Source organism: Arachis stenosperma, chromosome 4 (genome assembly GCF_014773155.1).
Source record: "Arachis stenosperma cultivar V10309 chromosome 4, arast.V10309.gnm1.PFL2, whole genome shotgun sequence".
In the NCBI taxonomy this organism is placed as follows: domain Eukaryota; kingdom Viridiplantae; phylum Streptophyta; class Magnoliopsida; order Fabales; family Fabaceae; genus Arachis; species Arachis stenosperma.
In genome coordinates this window covers 149,963,796-149,977,320 of record NC_080380.1, presented here as the reverse complement: position 1 = coordinate 149,977,320, position 13,525 = coordinate 149,963,796, and the positions used below count along the sequence as shown (strand labels likewise).

The following is a 13,525-nucleotide window of genomic DNA, read 5'->3' as shown; positions in this document are numbered from 1 at the left end:
ATATTTTTTATAGAAAAATCTCTTATTAATAATAAAATAAGATTTTTTTTTAAATTGTATTTAAAGAATTTTTTGGTTCGAACAAAAAAATTATCAAATTGACTGTAATTTTTTTTGTTTGTAAAAAAAATTTACCAAAACCCATTCTACTCCTAATAAATCATGAACTAGATCAAAATCATTTTCAAAGAATATAAGAAATGATCCTATTTTTTTTATCAGGTCCGCTTAGATTCATGTGCATTATTGGAATCTATACTATTAATAAGTCGTTAATTATTTTTCTTTTATTATTTCCTCTTACCTTTTCATGTATAATCTGAAGTAATTTTATTTCTAAGAGTAATACAAGAGAATTCGTACACTCTATTTTTTAATATAAGCGATCATATAGAGCTAGATGATGATGGACAATTGGACATATACAAGATATGAAATATATACTATTATTTTAGGGCTAATTTTTTTTATATTGGGTTATTATTAGTGTTTTTCATTAATATTATGATATTTTGGTGTAATGCAGTAATATGGGATAAAAAGAAATCTGAGTAACGATTTTAAATAAGACAAAAAATTAAAAAAAATTAACAGAAATCGCGAATTACGATTTTAAATAAGACAAAAAAGAATAAGAAATTGTTAGTCACGATTTTAATTTTTTAATTTTAAAAAAATATAATTTATAAAATCGTGAGTAACGATTTCTTTTGTTATACAAATCGTAAGTAACGATTTGTATTATGTATCACACTTATAAAATTCACCCATTTTAATTTATACTAACTTAATACACCCTTTTATCTATCATATAAAAAATAATTAACTCTTATTTTAGGATAAGCACATCAACATCGGATCCTTATTACTATTCAATGCATGAAATAATTAACAATATATAGTGACGTCTTGCGAGTTAGAAATAATTGACAAAATAATAATTTAATTTGTAGTACTATTACTTTAAGAGAAATATATATAATGAGATATACTAGTAACATAATAAATAAAAAAGAAGAAGAAAAGTATGAGAGAAAAGGAACTTGTAGGTGTAAGTTAAATTATAAAAAAGAGAGCAGTTACTAACTATATATATAGGACTAATAAATTTTTTTTTTGTCAATAATTGATCAATTTTAAATATTAAAAATTAAATTTTAAAATTTAAATCCTATATTCTAATAATATAAAAAATTAACATAATCAATAAAAAATTAAATAATATTAATAAAAAATATTGACCTATTAACATTTTTTATTGTGCATAATTAGCATACAATATACTTTTAGAGATGGTACTAGCTAGATAGATACATTTTTAATTACACTTAATAAAATATAAGTTCTATTTATAATTAAATGAAAATATATTGATATAAAATATTATAAATATTAGATTTAAACAATAATATATTATTGTGTAATTAAGATATATAATCATTCATCTGTTTTAGCTTAGCATTTTTGTATCAGTGAATTCATCACGATATAGTATTGAAACTTTAACAATTTGAAAATTTAGAACTATTAAATGATAGTCTTTATTGATTAGTTTAATTTTTTTAAATAAGTGAATTTCATTATACAACGTGCAAAGAGGCATGGAGCATGATAATTTTCTTGAATTCTATTCAGTTATATATATTGAGAGGACATTCTTTAATTTCATTCAACCGGATCTCCATGCCTTTATTCAAAGAGTATTTGTAAATTTAATTTATTTATTAATTGCTGTCTGTTTGATTTTGGTTGTTTAATGATAAAAGTTTAGAGAGTTCTTATTTGGTTTGGGTGTGGTTAGTTGCAATAATTGAAGCAGAATCTTCAAGTTCTGCATGCATGGTTAATTAGCAGTTTAGAAATTTTTACTAGGATGTAATTGTTGTCTACATAATGAAACAGATCCTAAATTCTGCTTCATATATGTTATATGACTTGTTTGGGTATAATATTTCAAGACTATTTGGACCATACATATTTCATATAGATATGTTTAGAGTTCAATTTTAATGTAATACATATATGTTAGTTTGAAAAATTATAAATAGTTATTATCGCTAATGTTACATTATTAATTCATATGGTTGCTCTCAATAACTAATATCGGTTGTTTTTGTTTTTCACTCTTTTATGAGATTTTTGAGATTTTTTTTCACTAACATTTATTGGCTGAATATCATTCTTATAGCATTTAAACTATTGATGATGATTGAAAATCTTTTAAATATTTTATCGATGGTTTATCCTTTTTTTGTAGAAAACATTTTTATGTTCTTTTTTAAGTATATCAATCTTTATTTTCTTGACGTGTTAGATGTGTCTTTATGAGTAATTTAGAATTTATCCTAAATTTTTTTATTTGTTATTTTGTATTTTGATATCTTTTAAAATTCTTTAAAACTAATTATTTTTTGGTGGTTTTTTATTTTAGGGTTAAATAAATTTGAATTAGAGTAAAGTGGGATAGTTGGGTTTTTTTTTTTGGGGATTTTCGGGTTTAGTTCAATAAAAATTGACAAGAATTAGTTGAAATTCTATTGATTACTTAACGGGATTGTATTATAATATAAAGAGTGTTGTTAATTTCCATATATATTTGACTATAATAAATTAAACTAGTGATTTTAGACTCATAAAACTATCTTTATCTAGTGCTAACTTGCTTATAAAATTAAAATTGGGATTTATAATTTATCATGTTAGTTGGATTTTGAAACCAACATTGTTCATGCATGCCCCTTCATTATCATGCTCTCGTTCTTCTATTAATATCGAAGAAAACTATCAACTATGTGTTACTAGCTAGAAGAGTAAATAGAAAATTAAATCAGAGTGAAAGTAAAGTTATGAGCTAGTCTGTCTTTTAATGAGAGTTTAAAATTGGATTTTGCTATATTTAAAAAAAAACTACTAATTAATTTGTGCTTCATTCACGTGGAAACATATATAGTAATAGTATAATAATTAATTTGATTCAACAAATTCTTACTTGACCTGTGAATTTATGTGATTATTATACCTTTTCAAGTCTTTCATATATGTTTGAAGATATTCCATTATTATATTATGTACAAAAAAAAAGTCTACAATGAAATATGTAGTTAATTGTGTCTCTGTACATGACATAACAGGCTAATTAAAGTTATATGCAATTTAATATCAATAATGCTTAGTTAGTTATACGTCGTTGTGTGAATCGTTATTAATATTCCTACTATTTATTAAATAAAATTATCCTAGAAAATTAAATATTTTATTTTCCTCTTCTTTTTTAAAATAACTATCTAAAATTATATAATATCAATAAACAAACTTGTTTTTAGGTATTATTATTCATTCAACACAGTTAATTAAGAGTAACATAAAAAAAAACAAATAATTTCGTTTAAAAATTAAAATATCAATTTTTTTTTTTTTGAAATAAAAGAAACTATTATCTTCATTGCACCGTAGCTAGTAATAAAAAAAGGGGGGACCACTGAAGACACCAATTTTGAAATCAAATTTCTTGCTATCGTTTTGAAAAGATGCCAAGTCATTAATTCATTATAACCTATGAAGCTGAGGAAATGAGTATATTATAATTTATAATAAGCACCGTTTTTTTTTATAAATAATATAAAAAGGGGGCGGCTATATGGGCTATCAACTTTCAAGTTCTCAACATAAATAAACAGAGAATAATTGAAGGCCAAAACCCAAAAGTAACACCAGAATCAAATAATAATCAAATACATCAAATAACTAATTAGCCGTCAAACTTTCTAGATGCAATGATGCATGCATGTGTTATTAATTACATATATGTCAAAATTTCGATTCCAGTTATTAATTTCCATGTGCTTAATTAATTATTGCTAACCAAGTCCTTGGATCTCGCATAAATTTTTAAAAATTCTTAGTTATCTCGCATTTATTCATCCATATTCATTCCAAAAAAAGCTTACAATTCTTCATTAATATATTTAATTCAATATTAAATTAATATAAATATATTATATATATTGAAAATATTTACAAAAATTCCAAAATTCATGTAATATATAAATAAGAAAATATTTTTTCAATATCAAAATCTTATAACCTATGATGCACAGACACTGATACGGACACGGGACACGACACGACACAGGACATGCCGACACGCGAATTTTAAAATCTTATATACCACAGGGACACACATATATATAAAATATAAAATATTTTTTAGATAAATTGTAATAATATTTTAATATTTTATTAATATTAAAATATAAATGAAAATTTTTAATTATTTTTAATGTCTTATTTTAATTATATCAAGTATTTAAAATATTTTTTATTTTAATAAATAATAATATATACTATATCTAAATTTATTTTAAAAATATATGTTAAGAATAAGACTGGACATGCGGACACGTGATGGTATTTAAATGTGTCCAAGCATGTCTGGAAAAGAATTTTTTACTTTTTATTAAGATACGGTTGGATACAGCAGACACGCATATCAAATGAATATCAATAAATATCGTATCCAAAATATATTCGACACACGAACACAATAACTCAAAAAAGTGTCCTGCTTTCAAAGCTTGTAACCCATTACCTACCAAACTCTCTACATCACCCTTGAATTTTTGTTTGACCTTACTCCAATTTCTAACCTTCTCTAATAGTCCAATATTTGATGTCCTAATACAGATTTTTGTCATTTTCAAATACGTATACATAGATACTACCTTACACTATTTAAAAATGCTATCAATAAATTTTAACATGAATTGTATTTAGAGACGGTAGCTAGTTTTATTAATAATAATATCATTAGTATTCAAATAAACCAGTTTATTAATGAAGGAAAACTGTAGGAAAAAGCATAATCACGTGCACTGGTCAAACCAACCATAACAGGTCAAACCGTTGATTATTGACTATAATCTATATATTTATGGAGAAAGCCAAATCCCTTTAAATCTTATAACGTGTGCATTGCAAAATAATCAAAGCCAAAACAATTTTCACTTCCTTACACATAATAGCTACATTCACTTCTCATTTTTCTCATACAAACTAAACTCCATAACAAAAAAAAAAAAATGGAAAATGAGTCTCTATTGTCTAGGCCAACTTATGGTGGCATCAAGAGGTACATGAGGCGGCGGCGCTACCACCGCCTCGACGAAAACGGCGGAACTAAGATGGCGAAGACAGTTTGGTTGACTGGGCCGCCACGGCCGCGGCGGCGTTGGAGGATTAAGGCAATAAGAAGGCTAACATGGGTGGCTATTAGGTCACCATTGAAGATGTGGACAAAGATCAAGAATGCTTACATGAATTTCATGTTGAGTTCCATGAACATTGATAACCCTTTTGGTGAGAAAAGGATTCCAAAGACTCATGCATTGCCAAAGAATTATTCACGTGAAGAATTTGAAGCTAGGCTCATTTTTGAGATCTCCAAAGCCTTGGTTGCTTCTAATGAACTATACACCAAGTAATTCTTGTCTTATATCTTTTTTTTTTTAAGAAAATAACATGTCTCTATCTTAATAACGGTTATTTCAAGAAAATTGGTATATCCAAAATTGTGATATACTAATTTTGTCAAATTGATTCCTCGGAAAATGTTGAGGATATAATTAGACTTATTCATATGTTGAGAATTTTATTGATATAGATGTTCATAAGTTGTACAAGAACTCGTTTATTTCATTTATTTATGAGTCTCTTTGCTATTCATCTCTCTTCGGGGGTTAAAGAGAAATTATGTATTGTTATAGAGAAGAGAAATATATATGGATACATTTGCAGAATTCAGGTAACTATTTGACGAATTTCAGCAGAAGTCCCACATAAAATTAAATTATAATTAATATAATGTTAAAAAGAAAATAAAAATGCTACTTAAGATATGAGAAATTCAAAATTGGGCAGACACTCAAGTCTCAACGCCCTATAACCTTATTATAATTAGAAAAAGTGATATGTTAACAATATTAATCTTAATATGTTAGCAATGTTAAAGAAAAAGTCAAAATTTTGAGGTCAATGCTACGAAACATGATTGTATATATATTTTGGTAGATCTTAATCTTAAGAGAAAAGGACAAATAGATCTTTAGCCTTTTAATCCGCAAACGTTTAAGTCTTCGAGAATTTGAAAATACATTTATGTCCAGATTTTGAAGAGGTCAAGAACTTAAATGTATTTTTAAATTCTCAGAAACTTAAATGTCCACGGACCAAAAAGTCACGGATCAATTTGTCATTTTCTCTAATCTTAATATATAAGAGATGCCATCCAAGTCAATAAAACTTTAGGCTGATAGAGGCTTCTTGTCAACAATCCACATATTATGGATTTTCAAGAAAAAGCTTTGATTTTCAACTAAAACAGCTATATTTTTCTCATAATAAACACTGTTACAAGAAAGAGTAAATGTGCTTGGTCAATGTATATGTATTGAACAAGATTATAAGCAATTAAGCATCGAGCAAAACACTTTAAGACCCCAACCTGAACTTACTCCAAAACGCTCAAAAGGTAATCTATCTGCACAGGTCTATGACTTCCTCTTTTTCTTTCACTTGAAAGACTATGTTCTTTTCTACTAACTTCACTAAGTAGTGTTAATGTGTTATGATACCTTCCATACATCATTGCAAATGAACCTCTCTAGTCCTTGTCTTGCCAAGAAAAACTTTGTCTTAGCTTCAATATATATTGAAATAGATTTTGCATATACACAATATGGGCAGAAAAAGTCCCCTTCTGCATCAAAATGAGGAGATGTTGTCAGACAGCTTGCATGAATCATGGTTGAACAAGTGGTTGTTCTACAAACCAGCAATTTACCATCTTTTTTGCACCTCATACAACCATTGGTTTCTTTCAGACTAGAACTTTCTGAGATATCATTATCAGATCCCATTGTTTCATCACTTGATACCTCTATCACACAACCATTAACAGTATGTTCCACAGCTTTGTCATCAGTAGCATTTGGTTCTCTCACTTGAGGAACTTCCGTTCTTTTAGACTCTGACTCACCAATTACATTTGGAACTTCATGAGCAGTATCATTTTCGTTTCCATGAAGGATTCCAGTTGCAGGCAAAACTTTTGTTAGAATAGGTTCATCTTCCTGTTCCTGATTGCATTCATCTCCAGATTTATGCTGAAGACTCATTGTAGCACTAAAGGGAATTTGTGGCTCATGATGAAGGACCTCATTGTGGCTTCTCGAGTCTAATTGCTTGGAAGCAAACCACCTATCATACCTACCCACTCCATGAGAGATTGGCTTCTCTTTGTTGGACTCAACATTTAAAGATTCATTATGTCTAATCTTCTTTGCACTTCCTTGGAAAACATGCCATTCACTGATATCAACTTGCTTTCCTTGTTGGCAGTCTGTCATGTGCTCATTACCATTAACTGACTCAACCTGGTTCCTCTTGCAAGATTTAATCTTTTCAAGTAACTCTTTCCATTGTTTAGTCACTTTGTCTAACATTGTAGTTATTGAGTTCTCTTTTACTTCCTTGTTTGCATGATAAGTGCTGTTCCCATCATCTTTTTTCGAAAGATCACAGTGTGCATTGTCATTGAGATGCACTTGACATCCCCCATTCTGAGGTTGCAATCGCCCAGCTTCTCTTAAACAATCAGCATTTGGATGAGTACCATCAAGGATTGATTCTTTCAGCTATTTAACACGGCAAAGGCGACAACAACCAAGAAGAATTGTTAAAATGCATTAAATTCATCAAGAATACATTCTTGTGTTCCTAAGAGAATAAGTAACTTGAATCACCTGCACTAAGTCACATTTGAGAACAGCTCTTTTATGCAAAATAAACTGGGAAACATCCCATTTCAAAAGCTTAACTCGATCTTTTATTATATTTGACACTGGTACCTGATATATTTTCCCAACAAAAAAAAGGCCAAACAAATTATGCATCTAAAGTAGCATAATAATAAACCTATCATCAGAAAACATATCCAAGAAAAAAAATGAAACTGAATAACCAAATATTTTAACCTCGCCCACTATCTGTCGAAGGACATCTCCACAAGTTGTCGAAAAAGCAAACCGAACTCTCGAATCCAGGCTAGTTGCAGCAGCATCATCACAATCAACTCTATGAGCTGAATCAGGATCAAACATTGCCTCCAAACATCTCAGAGAAATCAATTCCCTTGTCTTTTCACAGAAACCATCTTCCCCAACAAGGGCTACATCAACCAAACCTGGCAGAAGTAAAAGGAAAGAAACCGAATCACGGAAATTAAAAGATGGTTGCTTCATTCGTTATAATCAAAATAAAAACATCTTTTCATTTTGTTTCCTACTTCCATTTTCATCATTGTATTGGCAAAACTTTAAAAGCAGTGTACACAACAACAATAAAAACAGTGTCATTTCAATTACATCACCGTCATGCTGAAGAAACATATCAAGTGAAAACCTAGAAAAAAAATTAAGCTTAAAATATCTACACATACTCTGTAAAGTAGTCACGTCCATTTCCTTGCAGCTTGCAGCATGTTGAATGGACCAAAGCCATGGAAGTGAAGCGACAGATTCAGAATCGCAACGATTATCCAAGCGTAACCAAGCCATTTCAAACTGCAAAAGAAAAAAATAGAAACCCTAACGCAACAGAAACATAATCTTTAAGGAAGCACAATTTTGAATGAGACACAGGCACTAGTTCAGAGTTCCGAGCCCTAGAAGAAGCTATGAAAGCAAGAATTTGGTGAGAGAAAAAATGGTACCTGAGAATGGAGAAATGTGAAAAGCGTGCGGTGGAACTGTTGGTTGCAATGTTGAGAAGAAGCAGAAGAAGAATTTTGGCGCCAGTTTCTCCCACTCACTCCATCGATGATTTGCTTTGCTTGCTTCTTCAGCAATGCTTTCCAATTTGAATTTTGAAGATGACATTCGAGTGTTTCTACTTTCTTCTTCTCTTTTTTGTTTTTTTTTTAACTCTTAAGTGGGCTTCATAAAGAGAAAGAGCCCACGAGTCGTGAAACAGAAGGCCCAATATTATTCGGTCCGTGTAGGCCTTATGGCCCAATAAAAAAGGAATCATTTTTGTAGATAAGACCGACAAAACAAGAAGGGCACAGCTTTCTAGCAATAAAGAAATGGTAAAGATATCACACAAGTGGCAGGCAGCTATTATTTGGTCCCTACTCCCTAGGCCACTATTATGAATGGTTCATAATTCTTTATACAATTTCCACCAACTTTAGTCCTTTGTGGTGTGATATTTTTTACTAAATACATAATAAAATTATAAAGAATCTATATATTTTTTTATTTTTTACTTAAGTATTATTGAGGGGACCAAGGTGGAGTGGCTAACTATGGTCTTTAGGGTTTATAAAATAGGAGCAAGTGAAGAGAGGTTAGTTGTGAAGTGAAACCAAGCAAGAATTGAGGGAGGTGGGAATGGGAGATTGGAGCTAGCAGAAGTTGTAGGAGTGGGTTGGTTGGGAAGAAATCAAAACCTTATGATATTGTATATGTTATGGTTTTTATTTTTTCCCAATTCCACCCATTCCTATTATTTCTATTGGTTCCTCCCTTTCCTTTCTTCTCTACATCACATCTCTGACTACAGCTAACTTCACCACTTTAATAGAGTACTTTGATTTGATTTGATTTGATTCTCCCTTTGTGTTTATCAACATTATTATTACTATTTACTTGAAAAATATGTCTAGATTTTCATTTACTAACTTCAAGTCCTTAAGATTCTGTGTCTGTTTTGTATTTTGCTATTTTTATTATTTTCTCAAAGGAAGCGTTATATTAGACCTTCTATTAAAATGTTATGATGCTGTTTATTTGTTGCAAGTTTAAGATTTACGGCCAACGAGTTATAAGTTAAATAACATAGTCTCTCCATATTCATTTAAGAAGTTGCGAGTTCGAGTGATCGTTTAAACAAAGTTCAAGATCTAAGGCTTGTTTGTTTGGAAGTCTTGGATCTAATTACTGTCTTAAGTGTTTGTTCGTTCTAAGTGGTGTGCAATTCTTTCTATCATGTTGGATCTGTGTTTAATTATTTATTTTATTACAAATTGGTTGATGAATATATAGTGAATTTTTAGCTTAATGATTATATGGTATTGTTTTGTTTTTGGTGCAGAGAATTTTGGTACATATATAGCTGGACTCCTCATCAAGTTTGATGTGCACTACTGCCTTAAAATTATGAACTAAAATCTTCACTATACGGACCTAGCTAGCTGAAACAGATCTTGACCTACACGGAATAATATATTTAGAATTATTGAATATATTGTTAATTTGATTTTTCTTTTTTTTTGTATTTTTAAATCAGAATTATTGAATATATTGTGCCTCATAATTTGACTTACAAAATAAAAATATAATTTCTGTTTAACAATTAACACTTTAACTAATTAGGATATTGGGCCTAAAAGTTATTCCACATATAAGGCTTCTGTACGAAGTCCAGGAAACCAAAGATTTTTTTTCTTTGAGAACTTCAGACTTCACTCCAAACATTTTAAGACACCTTTCAAAAGCAATTCATTAAGTAAACACTTCAAGTTAAAAGCACAAACTAATTCTATACCAAAAACATATTTCACAACAAAAAAAAATTAATTAAATGTCAACCAAAAAACATTAATTAAATCAACTTAAGTTGGTCAAATATTTAAATGTTTAATTTACTCATAATAAATGTGGAGTATTTAAATCTTAGTTTAAATTTATAACAAATTAGTCATTGATTTACCAATTTAAAAAATACAATAAGAGATAAAAAATAATTAAAAATTTTTACTTTTAAATTTTAATTTTAATGAAATTGAAAATGTTAATTTCAGTAAAAAAAATTATAATAGTTAAAAAAAAAGACATTTTATTATGAAAAAAATTTAGTTAATCAATATTTTTTTATATTATATTTAAATCAACACTAATATATACATACTTTTTTTTATATTATATTTTTGGTACGTAATCATATGTGGGCGAACAAATAAGATCATAAGAAAAAAAATCAAAAGAGAGAAAGTGGATTCCAATTGCCAAAGAATTAATACTAATAGATTACTTTTTTATTTATTAAATATATGTAGTTATAATAAATATAAAATTAGTAAAAATGATTATAATGCATGTTAAGTATTTTGTTTGTCTAATGAATAGTTTTCTATTCAAATTTTAAAGATAGGAACAAAATTTTCGATAGCTAAATCTCTTTCGATGATGATGATGATGATGATGATGATGATGATGATGATGATGATGATGATGATGATGATGATGATGATGATGATGATGATGATGATAATAATAATAATAATAATATAGGTAGAGAGTAAGCTAGACAAAATAAAAACTCTCTTCTTTTCTTTTGTTTCCTTTTTTGCTTTTAAAACTATTTCACAGCAAATTTATTATATTAATACGTAAATACGAAAAAAAAGGTTAAATAAGTGTATTAGCATGATAATGAGTATGTGATTCTTGTCATATAAACCATCATTAATAAAAGAGAAAAAAAAATAAGTAGATCATAACTTCTTAAATTAAAGATATATAAATTTTTAATTAATTAAAAATATAAATTAAAAACATTCATAACTTTTTAAAATATGAGACATTTAAATTTTTTTATTTAAAATATATAAAAATAAATTAATTCTCCAAAAAAACTTAAATGTTTCATAATTTAAAAAGTGATGAATATTTTTGTATTTTTAATTAATAAAAAATTTATATCTTTAATAAAAAATTAAAAACTTATTTATTGTTTGATCTAATTAAAAAGAAAAAGCTATTAAATAACAATATAATTCCATGATATCGATCCCTTTATCTTCATGTCATTCTAGATTCCTCTAGGATCAACTCTAATCTATTTTAAGTAATTTAATAATTAGTACTAGACAAGTGAAAAGTTAGTACTCAATTATGATCGCGTGATTAAGATTTAAGACTTTAAAAAAGAAAATAAATAAAATTTTTTGTGATGGTATTTTTTTGTTTTATAAATTAAAGATTAATTTATCGCATATTAAAATTTTATTAAAAAATTTATCATTAATCAATAAATTATAATATGTATAAGATAAAATACAAATTTTTAATATTTATTTAAACAAATTAATAAATTAACAACTGCATCTATTCAAGTATCTAATAAAGCTAATTATATATTCTTGTGAGTGATCCGATACGCATAAAATTGAAGTCAAATACAATGTTCTAACGTGTCTCTTCGATTATAGAATAATTGAAAAAGAACAAAAAATTGGGACCAGCTGAAGCATATCAGGCGCTCTAAGACTATGAGCCATCAAGATTATTATTTTATTCTATTCTTGTTAAAATTAAATAATGATAATAAAAGATGAAGACTATATTGTCCTCTTATCCTTCCCTAATGGGAAATGAACAAATGAACATTGTTCTTTGAACAAAAGCTATTCTCTAAAATGGGATAAGTCTAGGTATTGCCTCCCATACTTAATTATTTTCTCACAGATACCAATTTAGCCAGCTGTATGAATTAATCTAATATTTTTCTTTTTCCACCTTAAAAAAGAACACATTATTCCAAATTTCTTTCTTTTTTCCTCATTTGATCATGTCCATCAAACTACTTTAATCTGTACCCTAAGATCTATTATTTATTTTACCATATTTTTGTTAATGTAATGTAAATCTTTCGTTTTTATAAAAAGTTTTACATCAAGTATTTAAGTAAGTTAAGCATTCAATAAAACATTATTGAAGGCGATATTATTTATGTGAACATTAGAATTTTTAATTTTATCACATATACATGGAAATTAAAAGTTTACTATGACATATTAGTGTTTGTATCATTTGACTGTATGAAACTATATGCATTGCCACAAAACATATGTATAATATCAAATTAAAAATAACGTTAGAAAACTGTAATTTAATTTCTCTGATCTTAAATACATTATAATTACTTCTCCATCTATTTAATTAGTAATTACATTACATATATATACTTGAGCGATGATGTTAGATCGACAAAAAAAAATCAAAATTTATTTTAATTAATATTTATTAATTATCGTAATTATTAATGAATAATAAATAAAATAAATTTTAATTATTTTTAATTATTTTTTTTGTTATCAAACCTGTATAATACTTGAATAGTCTAGCTAGCTCTAACTAATGCGGCATAAGTCAAAGAATTGAATAAATACTTTGTTCTGGAATAATGTAAAGTGTAACACTTTATATCAAGTGGATATTGAAAGAGGGGCAAAAGAAAATAATCAGCAAAGAAAGATAAGTACATTGTGTTTGTATTATTTATTTATATACTTCAAAATGCACAAGCTTTTTTCTCTAAAATTTGTGTATATTTATTGGATTTTGTCTTTTTTTTTATTAAATTTACTTTTATATAAAAGAAATAGAATCATCAAAAGAGTGATGCAAATAATAAAACTTACAAATGTATGATGAAAATTGGGAATAAAAAACAAAAGAAAAAAAAA

The 13,525-nt window shown here is 27.4% G+C and overlaps 2 protein-coding genes and 1 long non-coding RNA gene across 3 annotated transcripts; 2 read left to right on the top strand and 1 right to left on the bottom strand.

Moving 5' to 3' along the window:
• Positions 1–4,948: 4,948 nt before the first annotated feature.
• Positions 4,949–5,717, top strand: LOC130974282 (uncharacterized). Its single transcript, XM_057899082.1, has one exon. The coding sequence runs from the start codon at positions 5,079–5,081 to the stop codon at positions 5,478–5,480; it is 402 nt and encodes a 133-aa protein (XP_057755065.1). The 5' UTR covers positions 4,949–5,078; the 3' UTR covers positions 5,481–5,717.
• Positions 5,718–6,375: 658 nt separating this feature from the next.
• Positions 6,376–8,916, bottom strand: LOC130974281 (uncharacterized). Its single transcript, XM_057899081.1, has 5 exons — positions 8,768–8,916; positions 8,495–8,618; positions 8,031–8,239; positions 7,800–7,904; positions 6,376–7,691 (listed from the first exon to the last, which is right to left on the bottom strand). Exons 2-5 carry the CDS (start codon positions 8,610–8,612, stop codon positions 6,621–6,623), a joined length of 1,503 nt encoding a protein of 500 aa, XP_057755064.1. The 5' UTR covers positions 8,613–8,618; positions 8,768–8,916; the 3' UTR covers positions 6,376–6,620.
• Positions 8,917–9,415: 499 nt separating this feature from the next.
• On the top strand, positions 9,416–10,371 carry LOC130974283 (uncharacterized). The gene is made up of 2 exons (XR_009084462.1): positions 9,416–9,640; positions 10,150–10,371. It is a non-coding gene; the product is annotated as an uncharacterized LOC130974283 (long non-coding RNA).
• The last annotated feature ends 3,154 nt before the right edge of the window (positions 10,372–13,525 follow it).

Excerpts from the sequence above, each read along its gene's own strand:
- LOC130974282 (XM_057899082.1), top strand. The coding sequence starts at position 5,079 with ATGGAAAATGAGTCTCTATTGTCTAGGCCAACTTATGGTGGCATCAAG.
- LOC130974281 (XM_057899081.1), bottom strand. The coding sequence starts at position 8,612 with ATGGCTTGGTTACGCTTGGATAATCGTTGCGATTCTGAATCTGTCGCT. Across the intron at positions 7,905-8,030 it reads TTCGACAGATAGTGGGCGAG|GTACCAGTGTCAAATATAAT; the intron begins GTTAAAATATTT and ends AAAATATATCAG. Across the intron at positions 7,692-7,799 it reads TCAAATGTGACTTAGTGCAG|CTGAAAGAATCAATCCTTGA; the intron begins GTGATTCAAGTT and ends CGTGTTAAATAG.